Source organism: Podarcis tiliguerta (genome assembly GCF_965153285.1).
Source record: "Podarcis tiliguerta genome assembly, chromosome: 2".
NCBI classification, from domain to species: Eukaryota; Metazoa; Chordata; class Lepidosauria; order Squamata; family Lacertidae; genus Podarcis; species Podarcis tiliguerta.
Genome location: NC_139535.1, coordinates 59,371,277 through 59,393,798, shown reverse-complemented (window position 1 = coordinate 59,393,798; position 22,522 = coordinate 59,371,277). Strand labels below are relative to the sequence as shown.

Here is a 22,522-nt window from a genome sequence, read left to right as displayed (position 1 = left end):
AGAGGATTTATTTGTTAATCAATAGGTTTAAAAACAGGGGGGGGGGGCGTGTCACACTTATCTGAACATCAATTGATCCAGATGTGGTCATTTTTAATATAGTTTAATGAATAGTTCAAGTTCCCTTCATACCTTACAAGGCAGAGTCAGGCTCATCATGCAGGCAGAAGTTTGTCTGCCTGGATTTGTCCTCTCTTTGACCAACTTCCAAATGCATGAAAATTTCACAACAGCTTTGGAAATGCTGTTTCTCCTCTAGGCTCTTCCCCTTCCCCTCCCCCTTACTCTCACTGCATATGCTCTGCATCAGTGTTTGCCAGAAATGAATCACTGGCAAAGGAACAGCAATGCCCAGGGAACCTCTCTTCCTGCAGCTGCATTGGTTTGTATGCTGTGCCAGCTACAGAGAGTCTGCAGTCCAGCCTCACCGCTGAAATTCTCAGGGAAGGTCAAGACATATGTTGGGAGCAGTAGTGAGTTAGACTGCTGTGCCTCGGCTCTAAAGGGGAGGGATTTCCTGGGACGTCTGCCAGGAAATGACGTGAGCAGACTGGAATGTTCTTTGTGTGCTGTGAAAGCGAAAGTGTCAGTGTGTCAGCAGCTCGCTCGGTGAGAGGAGCTGGCAGAGATGGAGCTGAACTCTGATGGATTTTTGCCAATGTTATCGGAGCAATAAAGGACTTTAAGGAAAGAATCTGCCTTCGTTTAATCTAAGCCTTTATCACACGTATGCTGCGCTTATTCTGCTAAGTTGTTTTACTGCTGTAGGAGTGAAGAAGAGTTCACGCAACGGAAGCGTGCCGGACTTCAAAGAGTAGCCATAAATCAATCTGGGAAGATTTATGGGCAGCACCGGACTCACCAATTATCCTAACAAGGTTATGGACTTCAGCACGTGTGGAAAAAGGCTTTGAAGCTGTGGAGTGCAAGATCGCTTGCCGGAACTTCAAAGGGAAGACGCAAGGAGCCAACAGCCCCACAGACTCCCGGTTTTGGCTGAGTGAGTATAAGCCGACAGAAGGGAAGGGCCATGGCACAGGCAGCTTCAGAAAACTTTACTATCCCCTTTGAGAGACTGAGTGAGTAGAAAGGGGCTGAGAAAGGGCAGAAGATGGCTCTGAAGCACAGTTTTGGCTGTGAGCCTTTGCCATGTCAGAAGCTTACCCCCAGCACGTGGCTGGCGTGGAGCTTTCATGTGGAGCTTTCCCTAGTGGGGGCAGGTTTGTGGGGTGTTGTCCAGAAACCCCAGAAGGCAGCTGAGAGCACAGAGGTGCAGAAAGCAGCAGAGCAGCGTGTGCTAGCGTTTCTAGCAGAAAACGTCGATGTGCACCTGTTACCCCTGGTACAAGAGGCTAGAAGGCCTAGTGCAGCGTGGCGAGCACTCCAAGAAGCTTGTGAAGCAGGAGTGGGAGGCCTAAGCCGAGACGTGGCCGCTGCGACGCCAGAAGGGGCAGAGAGCCAAGATGGCGCTGAGAGCCCAGCTGAAAGCAGCTGGGAGAAGCTCCCAAGAGAGGGGGGCAGTAGAGCTGCTGTGGTTGCTGCAGAGAGCTGCTTTGATGCTGAGATGAGTCTGTTTGAGAAGCCTGGAGAGGGGCCAAACCCAGGCTGGAACCCCAGACCCACCAGACCCACCAGAGAGGGTGCAGGTTATCGACCTGGGAGCCCCAGGGCTGCTGAGAGTGGGGGGGCAGAGGAAAGCAACAGCGCAGAGAAGCCTCTTTCTCCAAAGGCTACTACCAAGAGTTGTTTACGTGAAGGAGCACAGAAATCTTCCCGTGGGAAGCCGTCTACAGTGGAAGCCTTCAAGGTCGGACATCTGGCGAAAGTACAGATAAGAGAGGTGGACTTGCGTGAGAGAAGTCCAGTCTCCATGGCAACTGAGAGAGTTGCAACAAAGGCTACAGTGAAGGAAGCAGAAGCAGGCCCCAGCCAAGGGGGCAGTGAGAGGGGGGTTGTTGCTATGGCGACGCAGAAGTGTGAACACAACAATCCTCTAGAGATAATAATCGACTCAGGAGCCACCCACACTCTCGTACCGTCGCCTAATCTCTTGCGGGATCGCAAGAGGGTGGAGACTGACAAGTTCTGTGTCGTGGCGGATGGTTCGAAAACTAAATTGACTGAGACTGGATTGTTTTACTGTCCTTTTCTTAAGCATGAAGTTAAGGCTTTTGCAGTGCCTGGTTTGACCAATTGTCTGTTAAGTGTACATGATTTGCTAACAGAGGGCTTTCAAGTTTCTTTTGCAGGTGACAAGTGCGAATTCTACAAGGATGGCAACCATGTCTATACAGTGCATGCCAAAGACAATTTGTTTACTGTTAACCTGTCTTTGTCCACAGGAGAAGAAGACGCAGAGGACGCCAAGGGGCAATGTGTGAATGTAGCGCCCCACAATGGTTGTGAAGCCTGGGTGCTTATTCCAAAGGCTCTACGCAGAAAAGGCGAGCCAAGGGCAAAGAAAATGATCTTTGTAGGGTATGAACCTGGCTCAAAGGCCTGGAGGTTTGCGTACCCCAGTGGTGATCAGTCAAGACTGGTTGTGAGTAATAGTGCAGAGTTTTGTGAGCAAGCAGGCTGGGAGCGTCTGCACGCAAACCCAGAGGTGGTTATGCAACAGTCCTATGACTCAGACGTTGAAGAGGAGGATGATGAAGTGGTTGCAAGGGACCAAGGTCCAGAGCAACAAAGTCCAAGACAGGGACAACTTAGACTCCCTCAGAGGGGGGAACCTAGAACACCTCCTCTGACAAGAGTCAAGCTTGAACCAAAGAGTGAGCCTTCTTCACCCGTTGAGCCAGCTGTGAAGCCCAAGAGGCGCAGCAGGTCAGAGGGGGAAGATGCTGAGGTTGAAGAAGAAGAAGCAGTGTCACCAAGAGTCACACTGAGGAGATCAGCGAGGACAAGGAGACCTCCTGATCGGTATGAGGCTTCAGGTGTCTGGGTAGGTTCAGCTAGATGTGAACCTGAGTCCTTTGAGGACATTCAGAGTTTACCTGAGGAAGAAGCAGCTGAGTGGCACAAGGCAATGGACAAAGAGTTGAAGTCCATGAAAGATCTAGGCGTGTTTTCACTCACTGAACTGCCACCAGGCAAACAGACAGTAGGTTGCAGGTGGGTTTACCGTTTGAAACCCACAGAAACTGGGCAACCACAGTGTAGAGCAGAGGCTCAGAGGACGCTTGTAGCTTGTGAAGCACTGAGAGTCCGGAATGTGTGTCAAAGCGTTCAAGAGGGATTAGTAGCACTGAAGTATTGCCCCTCTGCGAAGAACCTAGCTGATGGCTTAACGAAGCCACTCTCCTTCCAGAGACATGGAGAGTTTTGCGTAGGTTTAGGTTTGGAACGACCAAGGGTCGATTCTACCCTCCGATCCGAGGCAAGAGGGGGTGTTGGGAGCAGTAGTGAGTTAGACTGCTGTGCCTCGGCTCTAAAGGGGAGGGATTTCCTGGGACGTCTGCCAGGAAATGACGTGAGCAGACTGGAATGTTCTTTGTGTGCTGTGAAAGCGAAAGTGTCAGTGTGTCAGCAGCTCGCTCGGTGAGAGGAGCTGGCAGAGATGGAGCTGAACTCTGATGGATTTTTGCCAATGTTATCGGAGCAATAAAGGACTTTAAGGAAAGAATCTGCCTTCGTTTAATCTAAGCCTTTATCACACGTATGCTGCGCTTATTCTGCTAAGTTGTTTTACTGCTGTAGGAGTGAAGAAGAGTTCACGCAACGGAAGCGTGCCGGACTTCAAAGAGTAGCCATAAATCAATCTGGGAAGATTTATGGGCAGCACCGGACTCACCAATTATCCTAACAACATAGCACGTCAAAGAAACAAGCTATATGCAGGGGTGGCTGGGCTTTGCCACAACTGCTTGTCATCTCTCCCTCCCCCTCTCTCTCATTCACAAGTGCAAGCAGCCTGCATAATGCATTTTTATTTGGGGCTTCCAAACACCTTAAGCAAATTAAAAAGTGACTAAAGCTACACAATGGCCAACTGTGGCTGCTGCTCCCAAGCCACTGAAATGGAAGCGTTTGCAGTTTACCTAGTGCAAGGCCGTTGGTTTTATTAAACTGACCCGATTTATTAAAATCGGATTAACGGCCTGATCCTTTTGTCCAGCTCTCCATTTCCAGAGCACGCAGGCAGGATGGGGCTTAAGCACCTGTGTTGTTTTTACCTTGCCAGCATTACACCATAAGAGTCACTGTGATGCCACAGCTGGAGCAGAGCTATGCAATACTGCTGCTGCTTCTCCTTCTGTGTCTCTGCTGTGTTATCAAAGGCATCATTTAGGGGGAAGGAAAGCTGGCAAAGGCCCTCTCAGAGGAGGCCCTGCTCAGTCATCTCTGCAAGAGTGGCTATGTTAAGACAGAAAGGAATATGCTGCTCAGTGAAATCTGCTTTTGCCTAAGCTTCCTTAGTTTTAAGATTCAGGTAGGTAGCCGTGTTGGTCTGACGCAGTCAAAATAAAAGCTTAAACCCAGAACAAACTTAGTTGGTCTCTAAGGTGCTACTGGACAATTTTTTTATTTTTTTATTAATTTTAAGAAATACTGTAGTGTAAAGCCTCGCCAATTTAAACAGCCTTCGAGGGGCTTTAATTCCAGAATATTTGGAATCAAGTCCAAAAGTTGATTTCCATCCCCACCTTTGCATCACTATTGTTTCCCTATCATTCCTTTGGTGGGGGTGGGAGGCTGCCCCCAGCAACCCCTGAGAAGGGCAATTGCTAGAATGGTACCCATTCTCAGAGCCTCCACTTTGTGATTGGTTGGTGGGGAGGTTACATGATGTTGCATCAAAGCAAGAGCTACCCCACCCATACTTTCCAGTTTGTTTCCCCATCTTTCCTCACTGTAAAAAGTTCAATCATTTTGGGAACTAGATTTGTTGTGAAAGACTTCCAAATCAACTGAGTTTGCCAGGATGTGATCAAATATCACCCAAATATGACAATGCTCTGGAAGTGCCCTGAAAGGAGAAAAACTACAGCAGGGATTTTATTTCATTTCATTTAGTTTTTAATCACTTTCAGCCGCCATCTGCATTTTCTGAAACCTTTACTTATAATCTTGCTTGGGGAGTCATAAAAGGCCCATAAACCAAGCCTCAGTTGGAAAAGAAAGCAACAAAGTGTATGTGTAAGCAACAAAGCTGACTGTAAAGAGAGAAAACTCATCACCTGGATGGGAAAGGTTGGTTTTTATTTACTGCAATAACTCACATGCTATTGTGTGGCTTCTCCTTCTTGTTTCCTCATATGTAACAGCCAATATGAATTAAAGACTTCTGTGTGGTTGCCTGATATTTTAAGTTTTTAAAGTGAAATTTAAAAAGGCTTTTGTGAAATTAGCAGCAAAGCATTTTTCATGAATTTTGAAAGTGTGTGTGTGTGTGTGAGAGAGAGAGAGAGAGAGAGAGGGAGCACTCTTGTGTGTCCAACCTTTTTTGTTTGTGCTCAGAGCTCAGATCTAGTTCTGTTAGGAAATAACCAAGAGCAGGAAAACGTTTCCAGGCATTTACATGCAAACAAGCTCACCAAGCTACCTGTACAGTTTGCCTCGGAATTATCCTAAGCAGAATTGGCGCAGCTGGTGGCTGCTGAGACGAAGCAAAGATTTGTGTGTGTTCCCTCCCCCTGCCTTTTCTTTCTTGATGAATGCATTCATTTCCTGTACTTATCCTTCGCAAGCCAGAAAGTGTAAAAACCCTTTTTCTGCTTTCAGTTTCTATTTCTTTTATTTATGGCTGAAGCTGTGCGCGATACGTTAGTACACATAAATGCTGGTTGAAAAAAAATACAACTGAAAGTCTTGTAGAGGTAAATAAAACAACTAAGCTTGTTCAATTAAAGGGTTTTTAGTCCATTAACTTCTGATTAATTGCTTGTAACTGATTAATTCTCTTAACTCAATAAAATACATAGGACTGCCTCAGCACAGATGGAAATTTCCCTTGACTGAACGATTCAAACAAACCACGTTTGAAAGGGGGGGGACTTAAATGTGTGCCTAAACAGGGCTGCCTATAAGATTTTCTGGGTCTTTTAGCTTGTTATCGATTGGTTCTGAGGTTTTGCTTGCACGGCAGAACTTCCCCTTCCTCTCTGCTCCCCATACAGCCTAAAAATCCACTCTAGAGTGTTTATCAATGCTGTGGAGCAGATTGATTGACTGTGTGCAGCTATGCCATGGGTCCTGAGGAGATGTCATGGAAGGGCTGGCCAGACCAGGACAAGGGGCAGAAGGATTTGCCCATGGATGATCTCAGGGAAGAGCCCAGCAAGCTGGGACTGGACACATCAGGTCCTGGGATGCCGAGGAGTCACTCTGGCAGGACGATCCTCTCCTCCCTTTACACCAGCGGTCAACAAACTTTTTCAGCAGGGGCCTGGTCCACTGTCCCTCAGACCTCGTGGGGGGCTGGACTTTATTTGGGGTGGGGGGATGATGCAAGAGCATCACAAGCCCTGGTGGCTGCTTACCTGTGTCTTGCAAGCAGCAGGGGCTGGCGGCGGGACGATGAGTGGCGTGTGAAAGGGCTCTGGAGAGGGGCTGCTTAAAATGGCGGCCACTCAAGCACTGCTGCTGCTGCTGGCACCAACAAAGCCCAGCCCCCTTCCTCCTCTAGGCAGGGCAGGAAGAAGCCAGGAGGGAGGGAGGGAGGGAGGGAGGGAGGGAGGGAGGGAGGAGGCACCGCCAGCACCGCCATGTGTGAGGGAGAGGGAGGGATCACCGCTGGCGATCCATGTGGCAATTCCTGGACTGTCCACGGGCCAGATCCAGAAGGCAATTGGGCCTGATCCAGCCTGCAGACCTTAGTTTGCCTACCCATGCTTTACACCGTTCCACTTCCTCCTCAGCCACCCTACTCCACAGTATCTGCTTCACACCAGCTTCTGAGCCAAATGCACGTCTTGAATCGACTCTCCCTCCAGAGCCAGCAGAACTCATCCCCAGCTTAGCCTCTGAAGAGGAGGCTACCACTCAGTTTGTTCCAGAGGTGTTCCTAATGCCTCCTCCATCCCCCAGGTCACAGCGATGCCAGCACAGGTGCAAACAGACAGGTCAAGTTCAGCCATCTCAGCAAACAGTCCTAAGTTGTGCTTGCCTCAGCCCCTTATAATGAGATTGCAGGGGGCCTGCTGTTTGTTGGATCAACAACTTGGCCTACTTAGACATGCATGGCACCTGCTGTGCATTGCCACCAGAGCCATAGCTACGTGATCTTGTGCCCCTGGCAGAACCATCCAGATTGTGCCCCCTAGGCAAGGACAAATTAGCTCTTATTTATAGACATATTTATGGACATATTTTTAGCCAATTTTGCAGGGGGGGGCTCGCCTGCACCCCTGGCGGGGGCCATCCTTGCCACCCCCTAGCTATGGCCCTGATTGCCTCTTGCCTGCTTTATAACTTTGTAGCACTCTGAGCAATAAAGAGCATATATGAATGATCCGAGTCTGAGTCTTTCATCCATTGAGAGCCACAACAAGAGGACCGGAGTGGGAAGGTGAAAGTTCCTTTGCCCAAGCAGAACGCTTGCACTAGCAGAGCAGCAACTTCGGATATGACAATGGCAGATCTGCACTCATGGTTTTTAATGTTAAGGAAGCATTAAGGAATGGTTTTCATAATGTAGATGGACACATGACATCCTACTTTTAACGTTCATAATGCGTTATTCAGCTTTACATGCTTGGCAAAAGAATTTAAAAAAAAATTAAAATGGGGTAGAGAAGGGGTGGTTGTCTGGGGAAGAAAGACTCTGGCAGTCCCACCCACCGTTGCACCCAATGTGTTTTGGCTATATATGATTTTAGCTTTGGGTGTGGTCCCCAGAACCCCTGCCTATGTTTAGGTCTTACTGTTGTGAAATAATAATAGTTGCTGTTGGCCTTAGTCTTCCCCTTCCCAATTTTTACCAGGAACTCTATGGACCTTATGTTTTATCCAGTACTCTGGTGGAATAAAACTCAGACAGAAGTTGTATAGGAGTCTGTACACCTTTGTGGTCCCTTGCCTGAATCAAGTATACCTGAAGGAGCGTCTCCACCCCCATAGTTCTGCCCGAACACTGAGGGCCTTCTGGTGGTTCCCTCACTGTGAGAAGTGAAGTTACAGGGAACCAGGCAGAGGGCCTTCTGGTGGTGGCGCCTGCCCTGTGGAATGCCCTCCCATTAGATGTCAAAGAAGTAAACAACTATCTGACTTTTAGAAGATGTCTGAAGGCAACCCTGTTTAGGGAAGTTTTTAATGACTAATGTTTTAATGTATTTTTAATAATTTGTTGGAAGTTGCCCAGAGCGGCTGGGGAAACCCAGCCAGATGGGCAAGATATAAATAATAAATTATGATGATGATGATGATGATGATGATGTTCTGCTTGCTGTTTTTTGTTTTTGCTGTTTTATAGCCATAAAACATTTTCACAACGAGAGATCTGTTTCCAATTCATTTTATGGTCTGCACATTTGAAATGTGCGGGAATGAATTAATTACAACTCAGGCCCACAGAAATGAATGCCCTACGGGCATGTTTCATGTCACCCTGAAGAATATACAGTTAAGATAAAAAAACAATTGTCCAAAGTGAAGAACGCAGGCAGGTACATGGGAAAGGAACGGAAGGTGGTTGCCATGGAATCGTGCTACACTAAGAATCACACTTTGGCTCAGAGTTTTGCAAGCATGTAGCAGGCTTCTTTATGGACATGAAGTGTGCTTGAGGAGGAATAGCTGAGGGAACTATAGAACAAACTGAAGAAAGGGAGGGGAAAGATACAAATAAAATTATTAGGCAAGCCACTGGGGCCTTCAAGTATCAGACATCTTAACTATAACCCTATGTAATACAAATAGAAAACTACCTTTAGGAGATTTTTTATTTTATTTTTAAGGGTAATCATTCGGTCTAGAAAAAAATTTTCACAGATAAGATTTTAATTTCCTTTCAAATCCTCCTTCCAATATATTCTGCTATATGCCCTGGTAATTGACCATGGTAAATTGCTGATCCTATTTTGGCCGGGGGGGGGGTGACTTCCCAATCGTTCTGTGTTGTGGGTGATATTAGCAGGTGGGTTTAGTGCTTCACACAATCCTGTATCCTAATAAAGCAGCATTCCCAGTTTTCCGAAGGATTCAGCTTAGGTTCAAGTGAATGTGAATAAAATTCCCTACAGATCTTCCCCACCCAACACAGGAACTTGGGGCTAGCACACATGGGGTTGCATGTACCCGTTTGTAAACATCAGGTGAGCAACTGAATATTGCTGTCTAACAATGCTTAGGGTAAGAAGAGGGGATGCTCAAGCAGTGATTTTGAAGTATAGTAGAATGTCCCTATTTTCATCTGAGAAATGTTGAAGGGTATGATATATCACTTACACAACTTTGCCATAGGATGTATGAACCTTTTCATTATATATTTGGAAAAGGAAATACTTCTAAATAGTTCTAATCCTGAGAGAGGGGTGGAAATAGGTGTGTGTCTGCACATAAGGTGTAATCAAAAGATCTGCTTAGTTCATTCTTTTAAAGCTGACTTGCAAATTTAAAAATAATACATTTTATATTGTAGAGGAATAACCTGGTATGTGAATCTGAAATACTATAATTCCACCATGTTAATTTAAAACAATATGGAACTCAGAAGAGCGTTAAGCATATTATAGCATTGCTTACGACCATGACCAAGTTCTGTTTCATCCAAACTCATGTGGCTTTTGCTGCAATAATTTGCTTAGTAGACCATTCACACTTTTATATGCTGGAAATAGGAAAGCTGAATGAGAGCTGCTGTGTTACTATTACTTATTGATTTATTTCCCACCATGCTCCCAGGACTGGGGCTCAGAAAATTAAAACAGCATGGATAAAATACAGATAGCTAAAAGCATATAAAAGATAATGGTTAAAAAGTAATTAAACTATAATGGATTTAAGACATAAAAATGAATCTGTTAAAATGCAGATAGTAAAAACAGCACATTTGTAGGAAACGAAATTTCCTACAAACCTCCGTATAATTTTTCCTTGTTCTCTTCTCTGAGTGTACTGAATGTACAGCGGTACCTCGGGTTAAGTATTTAATTCGTTCCGGAGGTCCGTTCTTAACCTGAAACTGTTCTTAACCTGAAGCACCACTTTAGCTAATGGGGCCTCCTGCTGCTGCCACGCCACCAGAGCACGATTTCTGTTCTCATCCTGAAACACAGTTCTTAACCTGAAGCACTATTTCTGGGTTAGCGGAGTCTGTAACCTGAAGCGTATGTAACCTGAGGTACCACTGTAATAGGTAACTTCACCATTCGTTATTTTACTTTTTACTTATAATGGATGAGATCGCACATGGTGTTAACACAGGAAGTTTGAGAGCTGCTGTTCAACAATCAGTAGCATACAAGCGTAACTTTTAACAGAGTATAATTATAGCAGTTGTGCTAGGAGTTTCACAATAGATTTGTAAGCAGAAGGAACCTGCTGGGTTTGGTTGTTGATCCACACTAAGAATGACACTCTCATGAGAAGAGAAGACTCCCTGTAAAAGACCCTGATGTTGGGAAAGATTGAGGGCACAAGGAGAAGGGGACGACAGAGGACGAGATGGTTGGACAGTGTTCTCGAAAGTACCAACATGAGTCTGACCAAACTGCGGGAAGCAGTGGAAGACAGGAGTGCCTGGCATGCTCTGGTCCATGGGGTCACGAAGAGTTGGACACAACTAAATGACTAAACAACAAGAAGAGGAATGACACTATTCCAACACTACTGGAATGGCAATTGCGCAAGTGGGCTGCTGCAACTAGATACCACTCAATAAATTTTAAATAACTGAGTTCTAAATAAACATCACATCATAAATATTACTGGTTCTACAGTAATATATATATACACACACAAAAATCTGAGCTTTTATGCATTTATAAGTTTTGTCACAGCCTATTTCCCTCCCCCACTTCATTGCTTTAATATTTAAGTGTTTTTGTGCTGAGTCAAGAAATTGTTTTGTCTCTCATTCCTTTTCTAGAATCCTATGTATTTTAATGGAGCCCATGTAGTTCACAGACGCATGCAAAAAATAACTCAAAAGGAATGTGAAAGGAGATGTCTCTTGCTCTTGCCCAGTTTAGAAATGATGTTCAGAGGACAACATTAATGATGCCCTACTGGTTTCCTGCAGTAGTGGTGTGCATGAGGAAGAAAATCTGTGTCTGTGCTCGTTTTAACAGACAATGGTCTCACTGTGACTAACAGATCTTATTATGCACACAAGTGTCTCTAGCAGTGCAGCTTCTGATTCTTCTTCCCCCTTATTACACATCATCAAGAGAATGGTGCTATTGACACATCCAGTTTCGTTTGGCCTATTAGTATTAAAAAGCTACATTAGCCAACAGTGAACAGAGATGGAATCCAATGGGGATGTTTGAACAATTGTTGTTGGCTTCCAAAGCAGAGGTCCCAGATAAAAAGGGAAAGTTGGAATGGTTCTTCTATGCGGAGAAAAAATCAAAACAGAGTTTCAATCACCTCTTGCCTCAGATCTGCTTTAGAACATTAGTATCATTTGGAACATTATGAAGTTATATAAGGAAAATAGTCTCCAAAAAATATATACTCCACCTTTTGGACCACCAAAGCACCCAAATATGTATAGAAAAAAATAGCAATTGGAGGAGATCAGAAAGGAGCAGCAGAAATAGCTGAAGACCAACATTCAATCTGGAGATTTTAACCTTTTCCTTCCCACCACCATTGTAAATGTCCCAGCTACCCCTAACAAAGACTCTTTATCCTAACATAAACCAATGCAGCTTAGGCTGAAGGGTATAAGAGCTTATGTACCCTCTTTAAAATTATACGTAGTGTCATTCCTCATCTTCATGATGGCCAATAAAACACATTCCTCACAAGCTTTCTTCTACTGGTCTTTTGCACCTCTCCCAATGGGAGCAGTTCTCAAAACTACATGCTAAAATTTGCAGTGTTTATGCAATGGGATGAATCCTAAGCACTTTTGTTTGGAAATATAGCCCATGGGACTTGGTTATATCTTTTATTCTTTAGGACCTCAGCATTAATATTTTCAAATGTGCCTCACTTTCATTTCTTTTTTAAAGGAACATTCTGCATTATGAAAAACACCTTTTTCTTTTTCCTGTTTCACAGAGCAGGCAATGATGATGGTACAAATCTGAAAGGGCAATCTTACACATGTTTAAGGAAGTTTTTAACGTTTGAAGTTTCATTCTGTTTTTAGTGTTCTGTTGGGAGCCGACCAAATTGGCTGGGGAAACCCAGCCAGATGGGCAGGGTATAAATAATAAAATTATTATTATTATCTGTTCAAATTTAGTTTTTAAAAAATCCATCAAGTTGAAAGGGGCTTACTCCGAGGAAAGTGGGTACAGGGTTGTAAGATTATTCAAGAACCTGCAATGGAAAAGAAAATAGAGAAACGTGTTTGTGAAGAAGACCAAATTGCTTCTTTGTGTTACTTCTTACATCAGAAGAGCCCTGCCAGATCACAACAATGGCACATCGAGTCCTTCGTCCTGTTCTGCCAGTAGTCAGCCTGATGTCTATGGGAAGCCCACAAGCGGGACGTGAGCACAACCGTACTCTCGCCACTTGGGGTTTCAGCACTAGCCCATGGTGGAATGAATCACCTTTCCTTGTTTAACCTCCCAGTGAGTCACCATCACTGCTCTCTTCAACAGCTGTTTTGAAGCCTACACAGCTGCAATCTCTTCCTGCCATGAAAGATAATGAAAAACATATGGCTAATATAAAGGGCAGAACTGGGTTAAAGAGTTACACAGCAGGAAGCTCTTCCAAAGGATCCTTGATAACACAAATAAACATGGCATGCCTATAGAACTATTTTTCACTTTCCTCTGCCTTCCCACTACGGACCATGAAAATTATAACAGCACAAATCTCCTTCTGAACTAAGAGATATTCCTTGCTCCCCTTAAACATACTGCTGAATAGCTTTAGGGGTGTAGTTTCACAAAAGGAAAGGAGGCTTTAGCAACCAGGGCATTCATTTTTGCCCAGCTAAGCCTGGGCTTTTTAAAAGTAAACTAAGGCAGCTGCTAACATTGACTTTTGGGATGTGTTTTATGACTGTAAACAATCTTAATCCAGTAGGATCAGAAAGAAAATCCTTCAATAATATGCATCCTGTGTCAGGGCTAGTTTTGTCATGCTCTATTTTTAGAAAGTCATATCAAACCATCAATATAGGCCTCGTCAATTTCAGTTCTGTTAAAAGTTCTCAGAAGCAATTTCATTATATGTGGCATCCAAGGTCCTAGGATTTGAGCGTGCGACTGAGGAGGGAGATGAGATCCCATTGCCCATCACTGTGAAGTTCTATCCCCTCCTGAATTTTCAAGGCATAAAGCAAGATCCAATTGAACATGAGCAGGCATTCACTCGTTCAATGGGACTTCACCCACTTGTCATCCTCCCATCCCTAGAACACCATGACAGTGCTTCTTACTTCAGAGTAAGATTAATAAATTGTAGTTTGTAAAGGGCTTGTCAAGAGCCATTACTGGCCATGGATAATGAACAGCATTTTATCTTACTTGTATCATTTTTTAATTTTCTCATTCATTCCAATAGGTGTAGAATTGGAAAGCTGTAGGAGTAAATGCATCGGTCATTTACAAAATTAAGGGGGAGAGTCCCCGAAATGTCACATGGAAATTCATACCTCATCATGGTTAAGGGCTACCTGGAACATGGAATTGTTGTTTTCCCCAGTGTCGTCAGGGTGAATTTGACCCCCATCTGTTGATGGAGGGTTAGGCCTGACTTATGAAGACCCAGGCACATCCTAAAGTGGTGTGTGTGTGTGTGTGTGTGTGTGTGATGAATGGGGAAGAGGAAGAGGATCCCAGTGAGGGATATAGCCTACCTGGGCAAGCCAGTGATGGAAAAGGAGATGCTTGGGTTGCAGAAAGTACACACAGGATGACAGAGGATGGTGAGAGGGTGGGGGTCAGTCTGCAAGGACCAGAAGAGCATCATCAGAGCCAGAGAGGCACCCATCTCCATGAACAAGGCAGGTTCTGAAGCACAGGGAGCAGCAGGAGATATGCTCTGGGAGGCTGAGGCAGGCCAGGACATACAGCCCAGCCCACTAGCTGGCCAGGTGGAGCTCTTGGCTCATGGAGGAGATGTATTATTCCTCAGCTGGATTTGGCTCAGGACAGGTGAGGGTTACGTGCCTCACCAAGCCCAGGTACTACAATCAAGACTCAAGAGAAAAATGAGGAGAGCCATGGGGCTGTCTGCTCAACTGCTCATGTTAATGGACCTTGGCTTGGATTTTCCAGGACCTTTACAGGATTGTGCTTTGGGTTCACCTCTGGACTGTGTTTCCTGGCTGGCGGACTTTGAACTTGGCTTACATGGATTGACCCCGCACCATGTTTCCTGTTTGTTGAACTTTGGACTTGACATACTGTATGGGACTTGCCACTAGGTAGGCTGGGGGTTCAGGACAATGTGTATTAAATGAGAAGGGTGTTCTGTGCTCCAAATGTTATTCTATAGAATAATATTTATTTATAATTAAATTCCCTTCATATTACAGAATCATTTCAATTGAAATAGACTTGGAACGCACAGAAGGGTGTTGTTGAATGTTCTAGGGAAATAGCAGAATGTTTTCACCCAATATTTACAGACTGACTCATTCATTGATTCTAAAAAAAGATGCCGTTCAGTAGTTCGGTGCATAAAAATTCATGCCCTTTGAAGGGGAAGGTTGAAACCATTACAAAAATAAATCACTATATGAAAAACAAATTACAAGCAAAGCTGGAATGAAAAACATTAATTTCACTGTGATGTAACCCTCATGTTACTGTAGCAAAGTATCTGGCACTGTTCTTTTTTTAAATAGAGTCATAAAATTAATCATGGAATGTGATGTGAGAAAAATAAGCTCTCTTTTTTAGAATAGAAGAATATTAGTAGCTTTAGGAAGCTACTACCATAATGAAGGACGTTTTTTTTATCACTGAATATATAGAGTGTTCTACATTCAAGAATACTTCAGCGGTGTACAGAAATAATACATAATACAGGTCATAAAACAATATTAAAATATTGAAGGCAACAGGAATTAAAAACAACAAACAATGATCACAATCCTCATGTCTGAAGAGTCCACCTGTAATGACACCTCTAAGTTCTGGTACTGATTTTGGGGTGGCAAGTCTTCACTTACTGATCCACAATAGAACTTGGTTTTGGATAGGAAAAGCTCAGCTTTTGGTTTCATTCAGAGCAACTTTGTTATCACAAATCCTAATACAGAATTGAAGAGTGACACAGTCTTGCAAGATTTATTGCAATCCCCAAAATGTATGTGTGCCATACCCATTGTCACTGAGGAGCTGTCTGCAGTGCTGAACTAGGCTGGAGGCAAACTATTCCAGTTAACATTTCACTGGATACCACAGTGAAACTTACATCAAATCAGGAGTAGAGCTAACATTGTTGAAAAATTAAGTACCGGAATTAGGAGTTCCTGTTTCTGAAACATGAAAGGCTTGTAAATGTGGAATAAAATTGTTCCAACTAAAACACAACCTGTCTACAAGTTTCTTGCAGGAGAAGCCACGGTCCGCTGCATGCCTTAGATCTGTAGATCTTATCTAGAATATATTTTAACATTTCTGGGAAGTGACTATGTTGGGAGAGCTAGCTATGTGCTGGGTGCCTTATTTAACTAAGTGTGATGAATTTTGGGAGTCAGTCAACATTCAAAAATTATGCTCAAATCTAATTGGGTTTGCTCTCCCATTTACTAATTCATTTATTATATAGAGCATACCTTGTCAGAGGGAAATTGATTGGATAGGTTGCATCCTTAATTTAATTTAATGTTTCTTATACTCTGGGGTATTCAGCGATGTTCCTATGAATATGTAATTTCCTTAAGCACTAGCAAGCCAACCTCATTCATAGCTACCTGATCTAAAAAGCAGATAACTATGAAAAAACCAGGATTTCTGATAAAACTATATACACAAGAACAATTTATGTACACTATGTTGATTTTAATGCTAACAGAATTTCTGTGCAAGGAAGCATATGGCTGATTTTGCCATTTCTTTGTCTCTCACACATACAAAAGCATCATATGTGAATCACAAGGGATGAATTCTGTTCTGGATACTGTATTATTTTTAAAATTTGTATACGATCCTTCATCCATAGATCTCAGGGCAGTTCACAAACCTAAAAATACAATATAAAAATACAAAATACATAATAAAGAAAAGAACAAAAAGAACCCGTGCACAAATCAGTAAACTCCCCCCCCCCCCATTCGTCCCCTTCTCACAAACCCATTGAAAAAGGGTATAAGCCAAAGGCCTGGTTGAAGAGGAATGTTTTCACCTGCCACCTAAAAGTGTCTAATGCAGGCATCAGTCTTTTTACTGAAATGTGTTCCAAAGCCAAGACACATATGTTATAATAAGGGTGTATAAACAAAAGCAGAGATTATTCCATCAGGAATAATCTTTTTGCTACGGCAAATTTATAACCTAGATACTTCTAGAATAGCCTTATACAATATAAGGCCAAAAGGCTCAGAGAATTTCTTGCATGTCTTTGTGAGAACATCTAAGCCTCTGCCTAAATTAATCAAAGAGAGAGGAGATTGCAGAGCAGTCTTGTAGTCTAGTATCAGGACTATTCAATGAAGTTTTTAATTGGAGGAGTTCCAACACCCATTTCTGGGTGTTGGCTTTGACTAAAACACATGTAAACAAAGGTTGGTGTGTTCCTATGTTCTGTTTCAGGTGACTTTGGAATCTAAGTAGTCCTATAACAGGAGTGCATAACAAGTTCTTGGACAAAGAAACATCTGTGGTCCTCTGAAGTAGAATATCTGCAGGGGGTGCTCAGTTGCAAGGCTGTCTAGTTAAAAATGCCAGAATTCTTTTCTTCCAATTCAGTCTTCCTCAGATTTTGTCATCCAGTGGCAGATTTATAAGCTTCTCAAATCAATCACAAGTTTTCACTGTGAGAACAAGTACATCCATGTACTTGGTCTGGAAAGCAAGTGGCTTTCTATACTTTCCAGATTGTGCAATAAGGACTGAGGAGGGAGCTGAGAGATGGAGGTAAAGAGAGACCTATGCTGGATTCTATGAGGTGCACAGAGGGGAAAGAGATAGTAGTAATCAGTGTTTTGGTAAAAATAAGATGAGCAGCAATGATTCTTCAACATCAGCTTCACTGGACTGGTCATGTTGTGTGGATGCCTGATTATTGTCTTCCAAAGCAACTACTCTATTCTGAACTTAAAAATGGACAGCATAATGCTGGTGGTCAACAAAAGAGGTTTAAAGACTCTCTCAAAGCAAATCTAAAAAAATGTAGTATAAACACCAACAACTGGGAAGCACTGGCCTGCGAGCGCTCCAACTGGAGAACAGCCTTTACCAAAGGTGTCATGGACTTTGAAGACACTCAGACTCAGGAGGAAAGGGAGAAACATGCTAAGAGGAAGGTAGGTTTGGCAAACCCTCACCATGATCAACTCCTGCCCGGAACCCTATGTCCCCACTGTGGAAGGATGTGTGGATTCAGAATTGTCCTCCACAATTACTTAGGACTCACTGTTAAAACCGTGTTCATGGAAGACAATCTTACTCGTCTTCGAGTGATCGCCAAAGAAGAAGAAGAAACTACTACTAGAGAAATGAATTCTTAATTGAAGAATTAACCCCTCTCCATTTTGTTGGATGTAACTCTTTGTGGGACTCTGCACAAGCTTAAGGCTTAAGGCTTTGCTCTCTTGTCTCCCCGAATGGTTGACCAATATGGTGTACACAAGGAAGCATGTAAAGCCCGGGGAATTATGCCAAACTTTACAAGTAGCTCTCCTGAACTTCAGAAAAGACAAAATAAAATCACACAGTTTTTCCTTCAGGAGAGTAAAAAAGAGTCGAGCAAGCTGTTACAAGATACTTCCTGCTTTGGACTGGTCAATAAATCTTAAAGGGGACATGCAAGAATCTAGGAATACAAGTCCTTCAATAAATTTGGCCATAGAATTGGCCTTGGCAGAGGACATAAACAAGGCTAATTTGAGAAATAAATTGGGGCAAACCGGCGAGCTTATACAGAGGCAGTCTTTTGACCTAAGTAAAAGCCCACCCAGACAACAAGCCATTTCTAAATGCACACAAACAGGAGAGAGAGACACTCAACTCCAGGAACAGCTTCATATGGTTTGCTCTGAATTAACCCTCATCAGTAACCCTTTCTTACAGTAAGCAATGGGCTGCTTACAACATTAGTGGGAAATTTTACAATTCAAGAGAGAGCTTTAGAGTCAAAAGATATTGAAAAGTACTCATATCTTGATCAAAGTGCCATGTGTGCCAGCACAAAATGGCTGCAACAGGCAGCAAAAAAAGGAGAGGTGACTGTACTCCGTACAAGTAAATAGCCACACAAAAAGCACAGGTTGAAATGGTGCTATGAAAAGGAGGCCTGTAAACTAGGAAACGGGAAAATGGGAGGATAGGCCGAAGAAAAGAGAAAGAGAAGGGATACAGAAAGAGAAGGAAAAAAGCAGTTTTGCAGCAGAAAGGAAAAAAAGGAGAAGGTTTAATAGAAGAGGATTAGAGAAAAATGCCCATTATTGGGCACAGAGATTAAAGGAGTTGCCAAAACGGATTACAAAGAAAATACGGAATTAAAATGGCAACAAAAGAGACTTTTCTGTGGCTAATATGCTGGTGCAGCCACCTCAGGTTGGTAAACATAAAATAGTAAATATAACAACTGCCCTCACGGCAATTTAAGGTATAAATCTCTAAAGAAAGCTTCTTGTATTATACATCTTTCTTTACTGGTTTACAATTTAAGTGGTTATGCATTATTCACCAACGGGCAGAGTATTATTCACTGCACCACTGATGATAATACAGTGATGACAAAGAGGAACACAGTGAGGTGAAAAAATGAATCTGTGGGGATCTCTGCCATTAATATGCCATGGAGCAGTGTGTTTTAAAGAAAACAGTGAGCAACTCCAAAGCCTTACAGGTTATACAAACGTAGGGGCTGTAACTTGTACTTAAAATGAATTGTTGGATAATTTGCCTGGCATCTGATGAATTCAGAATTAGCTGGAAGATTGCCACCTAGCGGATTATGTGCTGAGTTTAAATTTATATTTCTTCACAGGAGGCTTAGGTGGCGGAGGGGGGAGAGAAAATATGTGTGGAGGCAAGGGAAAATGCAACTTTAAATTTTAAAATAGAACATTTTAATGCAATAAAAATTAAAATGTAAATGTAGAAATTCCACTTGCAAGACACTAATTTATTTTAAGACGCAAACCCAGCAGGATGTGCTTTTGCCATAGTTCAGCTATTTAACTTAAAATGCTCTTGCTCAGCATTCCTCTTCCTAATTATACAGGTTGTTTGTTCTTAACTTAGGCTACAATCCTAAACACTAGTGAGTCAACATGCACTGGACTGCAGTGTTAAGAAATTGTTAGGGGGGGAGAGAACAGTTATTTGAAATGCTGTGTCATGGCCAAGACTTGATTTGTTTATGATATGGTGGAACACACTCAAGCAGTAGGCTGATGAACAATTGCCAGTGTCAGCTATACCAGCTGCTGTGGCTGCAGATGCCAAACAAAGAATTAATGGCTCAAGTAACCGTGGGAAGTCTAAACAACTTTCCCTCTTGGTACCTGAAAGACTAACAGTGTGGTGTGATATTTCCTGTATGCCAAGTTTGAAAAAATTGCCTTTCCCTTCACAAGACACGCATTTACTCATTTTGATCATGTCATGGAATAATATTTATCAGTGCCAAAAATTGACACTAAATACATCTAGCAATACTGTATTAGCAAAACCAGAGACTTCAGAAATGCTCTCTGCATCCTTCCAATCCTATGGGGAAATTGTTTTTACTTTCAAACTGCTAGGTTATAACTGCTTCAATTTATCACATGGTTCATTCTTGCAAAGTTGTAAGTGAAACAATAGCTTTGAAACTTTGGAAGCAACGGTTTCACTTGCAATATGCGGAGGTTTTCTTCAATGGCATTTCAGAGTGGAAATCTGAAACACTGAAGTGGCTTCATCTCTAGTGCTGTGTATTAATATTCCTGCAAACATAAAATCTTTGGAGAACGGTGGACAATATCCAATGTTAGTCATATTCAGAGAAGAACCATTGAAATCAATGGACAAGTCCATTCATTCCCACAGATCTAAATCAACAGTATGATTTAACTGGATCTCATCCAGTATATTTTGCTATGTAGGTTACATGTTACACCCATTCAAGATCCAAAAGTGAGAAGAAAGAACACAGTTCTCCCTGGGTCTGGAAGAAAAGGCATGCTGATGTCCTGTTATCGTTTGTGAAACAACTTTTAAGATTTACCGCTGAAAAGGCCTGATTCTTCTGCATAATTTGAAGCTACGCATGTTCACAGACCAGCAAGTAGTTGCAGATGGTGTATCTCAGTTCTATGTAAGATTCAAAGCAGATACCAGCCATAAGCTGGAAGTATATAGGACTGAAGTATCAACTTTTACAATGTGTATTGAATATTCTGATTTACAAGCAAGCATGTGCACACTTAAAATGAACATTATTTTAGCTTTGGGGATCCTAACCAATACGCTGTCAGTACTATGAAGCTATTTTGTCTCTGGTTTGGAAGTTAAATTAAAGTTAAATTCAAAGACACTAGCTTATTTTGCATTACCATTTTATGATATTCAAAGTTATTTACATCTCCTAGCAGTGGCAGTGAAAAGAAGCCTTTTTAATTCCCCGTTATGACTATAATTACTGTCAATTATATAAAGTCAAAATAAAACCTTCAGCTATTGAATTCTAGCAAGTGCGCAATGAGTTTGAAAAGAAAAGAAAAACCGCTGCAGTTGGCAAACAAAAGGCAGTATTTACAAGATTAGAATATAGTTAAATGTACAATTTAACAAGGTGCAAAAGTGGAAAGGCTGCAGATCACTCCGTGGTTAGAGGATATTGAACAGCAGCACCTTGGGGAAATTTTTGAAATTCTCTATGTATACTGGGCTCGCTTCTTTTGTTTACCTAAGATCCAATTTCACAGCAGGGCTCTGACGTTTGACAAACCTAATACAAGCGTATCGCATTATTTTAAAAGCATTGAAAGTCCCTCCACATTGCTCCATCACTCCCCTGGCGCTCCTAGAAGGCTTTACTTCAGTCATTAATTAAAAAACAAACAAACCCTACAAGTCTCCTCCAACATATTGCTCAAGGCGGTAAAGGAATTAAATGCTTTGAGGCTGAATTAAATGCTTTGAGGCTGTCCCGCTTGATCTCTGCTAGCACTATCATTCCCCGCCTTCTAACCTGCCCGTGCCCCCCCCCCCCAGCATATGGACTCCTCCGCTGCAAACTTCTTCCCTTCACATTCAGTAATGTAAGCGGTGCCTAATTACAACCCTATGGCACAGCGCAGGAAAAGCAGCCTTGCTGGCAGGCATGTTCCGCCCGGTCTACCCTCTTCCTCGCACTCGCTCCTATTTAAGCTTCTGGCCCTGTCAGCTGCACCACCAGCCCACAGGGGAAGACTACGGCCAGTACCATTTACAAAACATGGGGGGGGCGGTTGGAGAGGAGCCGGAGCTGCCACGCTTCTGCCCCACCCCCCGCTCGGTGCCGGGCACTATCGGTGGGCGTGGCCTAGCCTCGAGGTTTCTGGGCGGCGCTCCAACGCCAAGCTTCTCTCCCCCCCCACCCGCTCGCGGTGGGAGTGGTAGTGCCCACCCCTCCGGAGCGGAAGTGCCTGACGGAGCGGAGTTGGCGGGTCGGCTTCGCCTCGCGCGCTGCTCGAGTGCTGCTGCTGCCGCCGCCGCCGCGGTAACCGCCGTAACCGCCGCCTCAGCCCCTTGTGTGAGGGGAAAGTTGGGGTGGGGGCTTCCCGGCGGCTTCTCGGATGCGGCGGAAGCAGAAGCGGCTGCTGCAGGCGGTGGGGCTGGCGCTGGCCGCCCTCGTCTTCCTTCCCAACGTGGGGCTTTGGTCGCTTTACCGGGAGCGGCAGCTGGATGGCGGCGATGGCAGAGAAGCGGCGGGCGGCGGAGGCGCGGGGGGAGCCCGCGGGGCGGCGGCAGCTGGGGCGGTACCGGCGGCAGCGGCGGCAGCAGCCCGAGGAGAAGCGCAGGTGAGAAGTGGAGGGAGCCGCATATTTTTTTCTCCTCCCTTTCTCTCTGTCTCTTCGCCTCACGTCTGGGGTCTTGTGGGGAAGAGCGGTTCCTACTTCGGATGTAGCCGGGAGACGAGGATCCTCCTCAGGGGACTACTGGGACTATTATTATTATTATTATTTTTAAATCGTCCTTTCATCCTCATTTCTATAGTGAGTGGTGACGGAAGAGGAAGCGGCCGCTCTCTATGGGGTGAAGGGCCTCTGCATTGCCTATACGTTTACATTATATATGTGTGTATA

General features: G+C 43.7%; 1 protein-coding gene across 3 annotated transcripts in view; it reads left to right on the top strand.

Moving 5' to 3' along the window:
- Nucleotides 1-21,878: 21,878 nt before the first annotated feature.
- Nucleotides 21,879-22,522, top strand: part of GALNT10 (polypeptide N-acetylgalactosaminyltransferase 10) — a 41,320-nt gene continuing 40,676 nt past the window's right edge. For all 3 annotated transcript variants that reach the window (XR_014507974.1, XR_014507975.1, XM_083427120.1), the window contains exon 1: nt 21,879-22,237. Coding sequence is in view for 1 of the 3 variants with exons in the window: in XM_083427120.1 (XP_083283246.1) it covers nt 22,013-22,237 (225 nt within the window). In the remaining 2 variants the exon portion in view is untranslated. The remainder of the gene's footprint in view (nt 22,238-22,522) is intronic.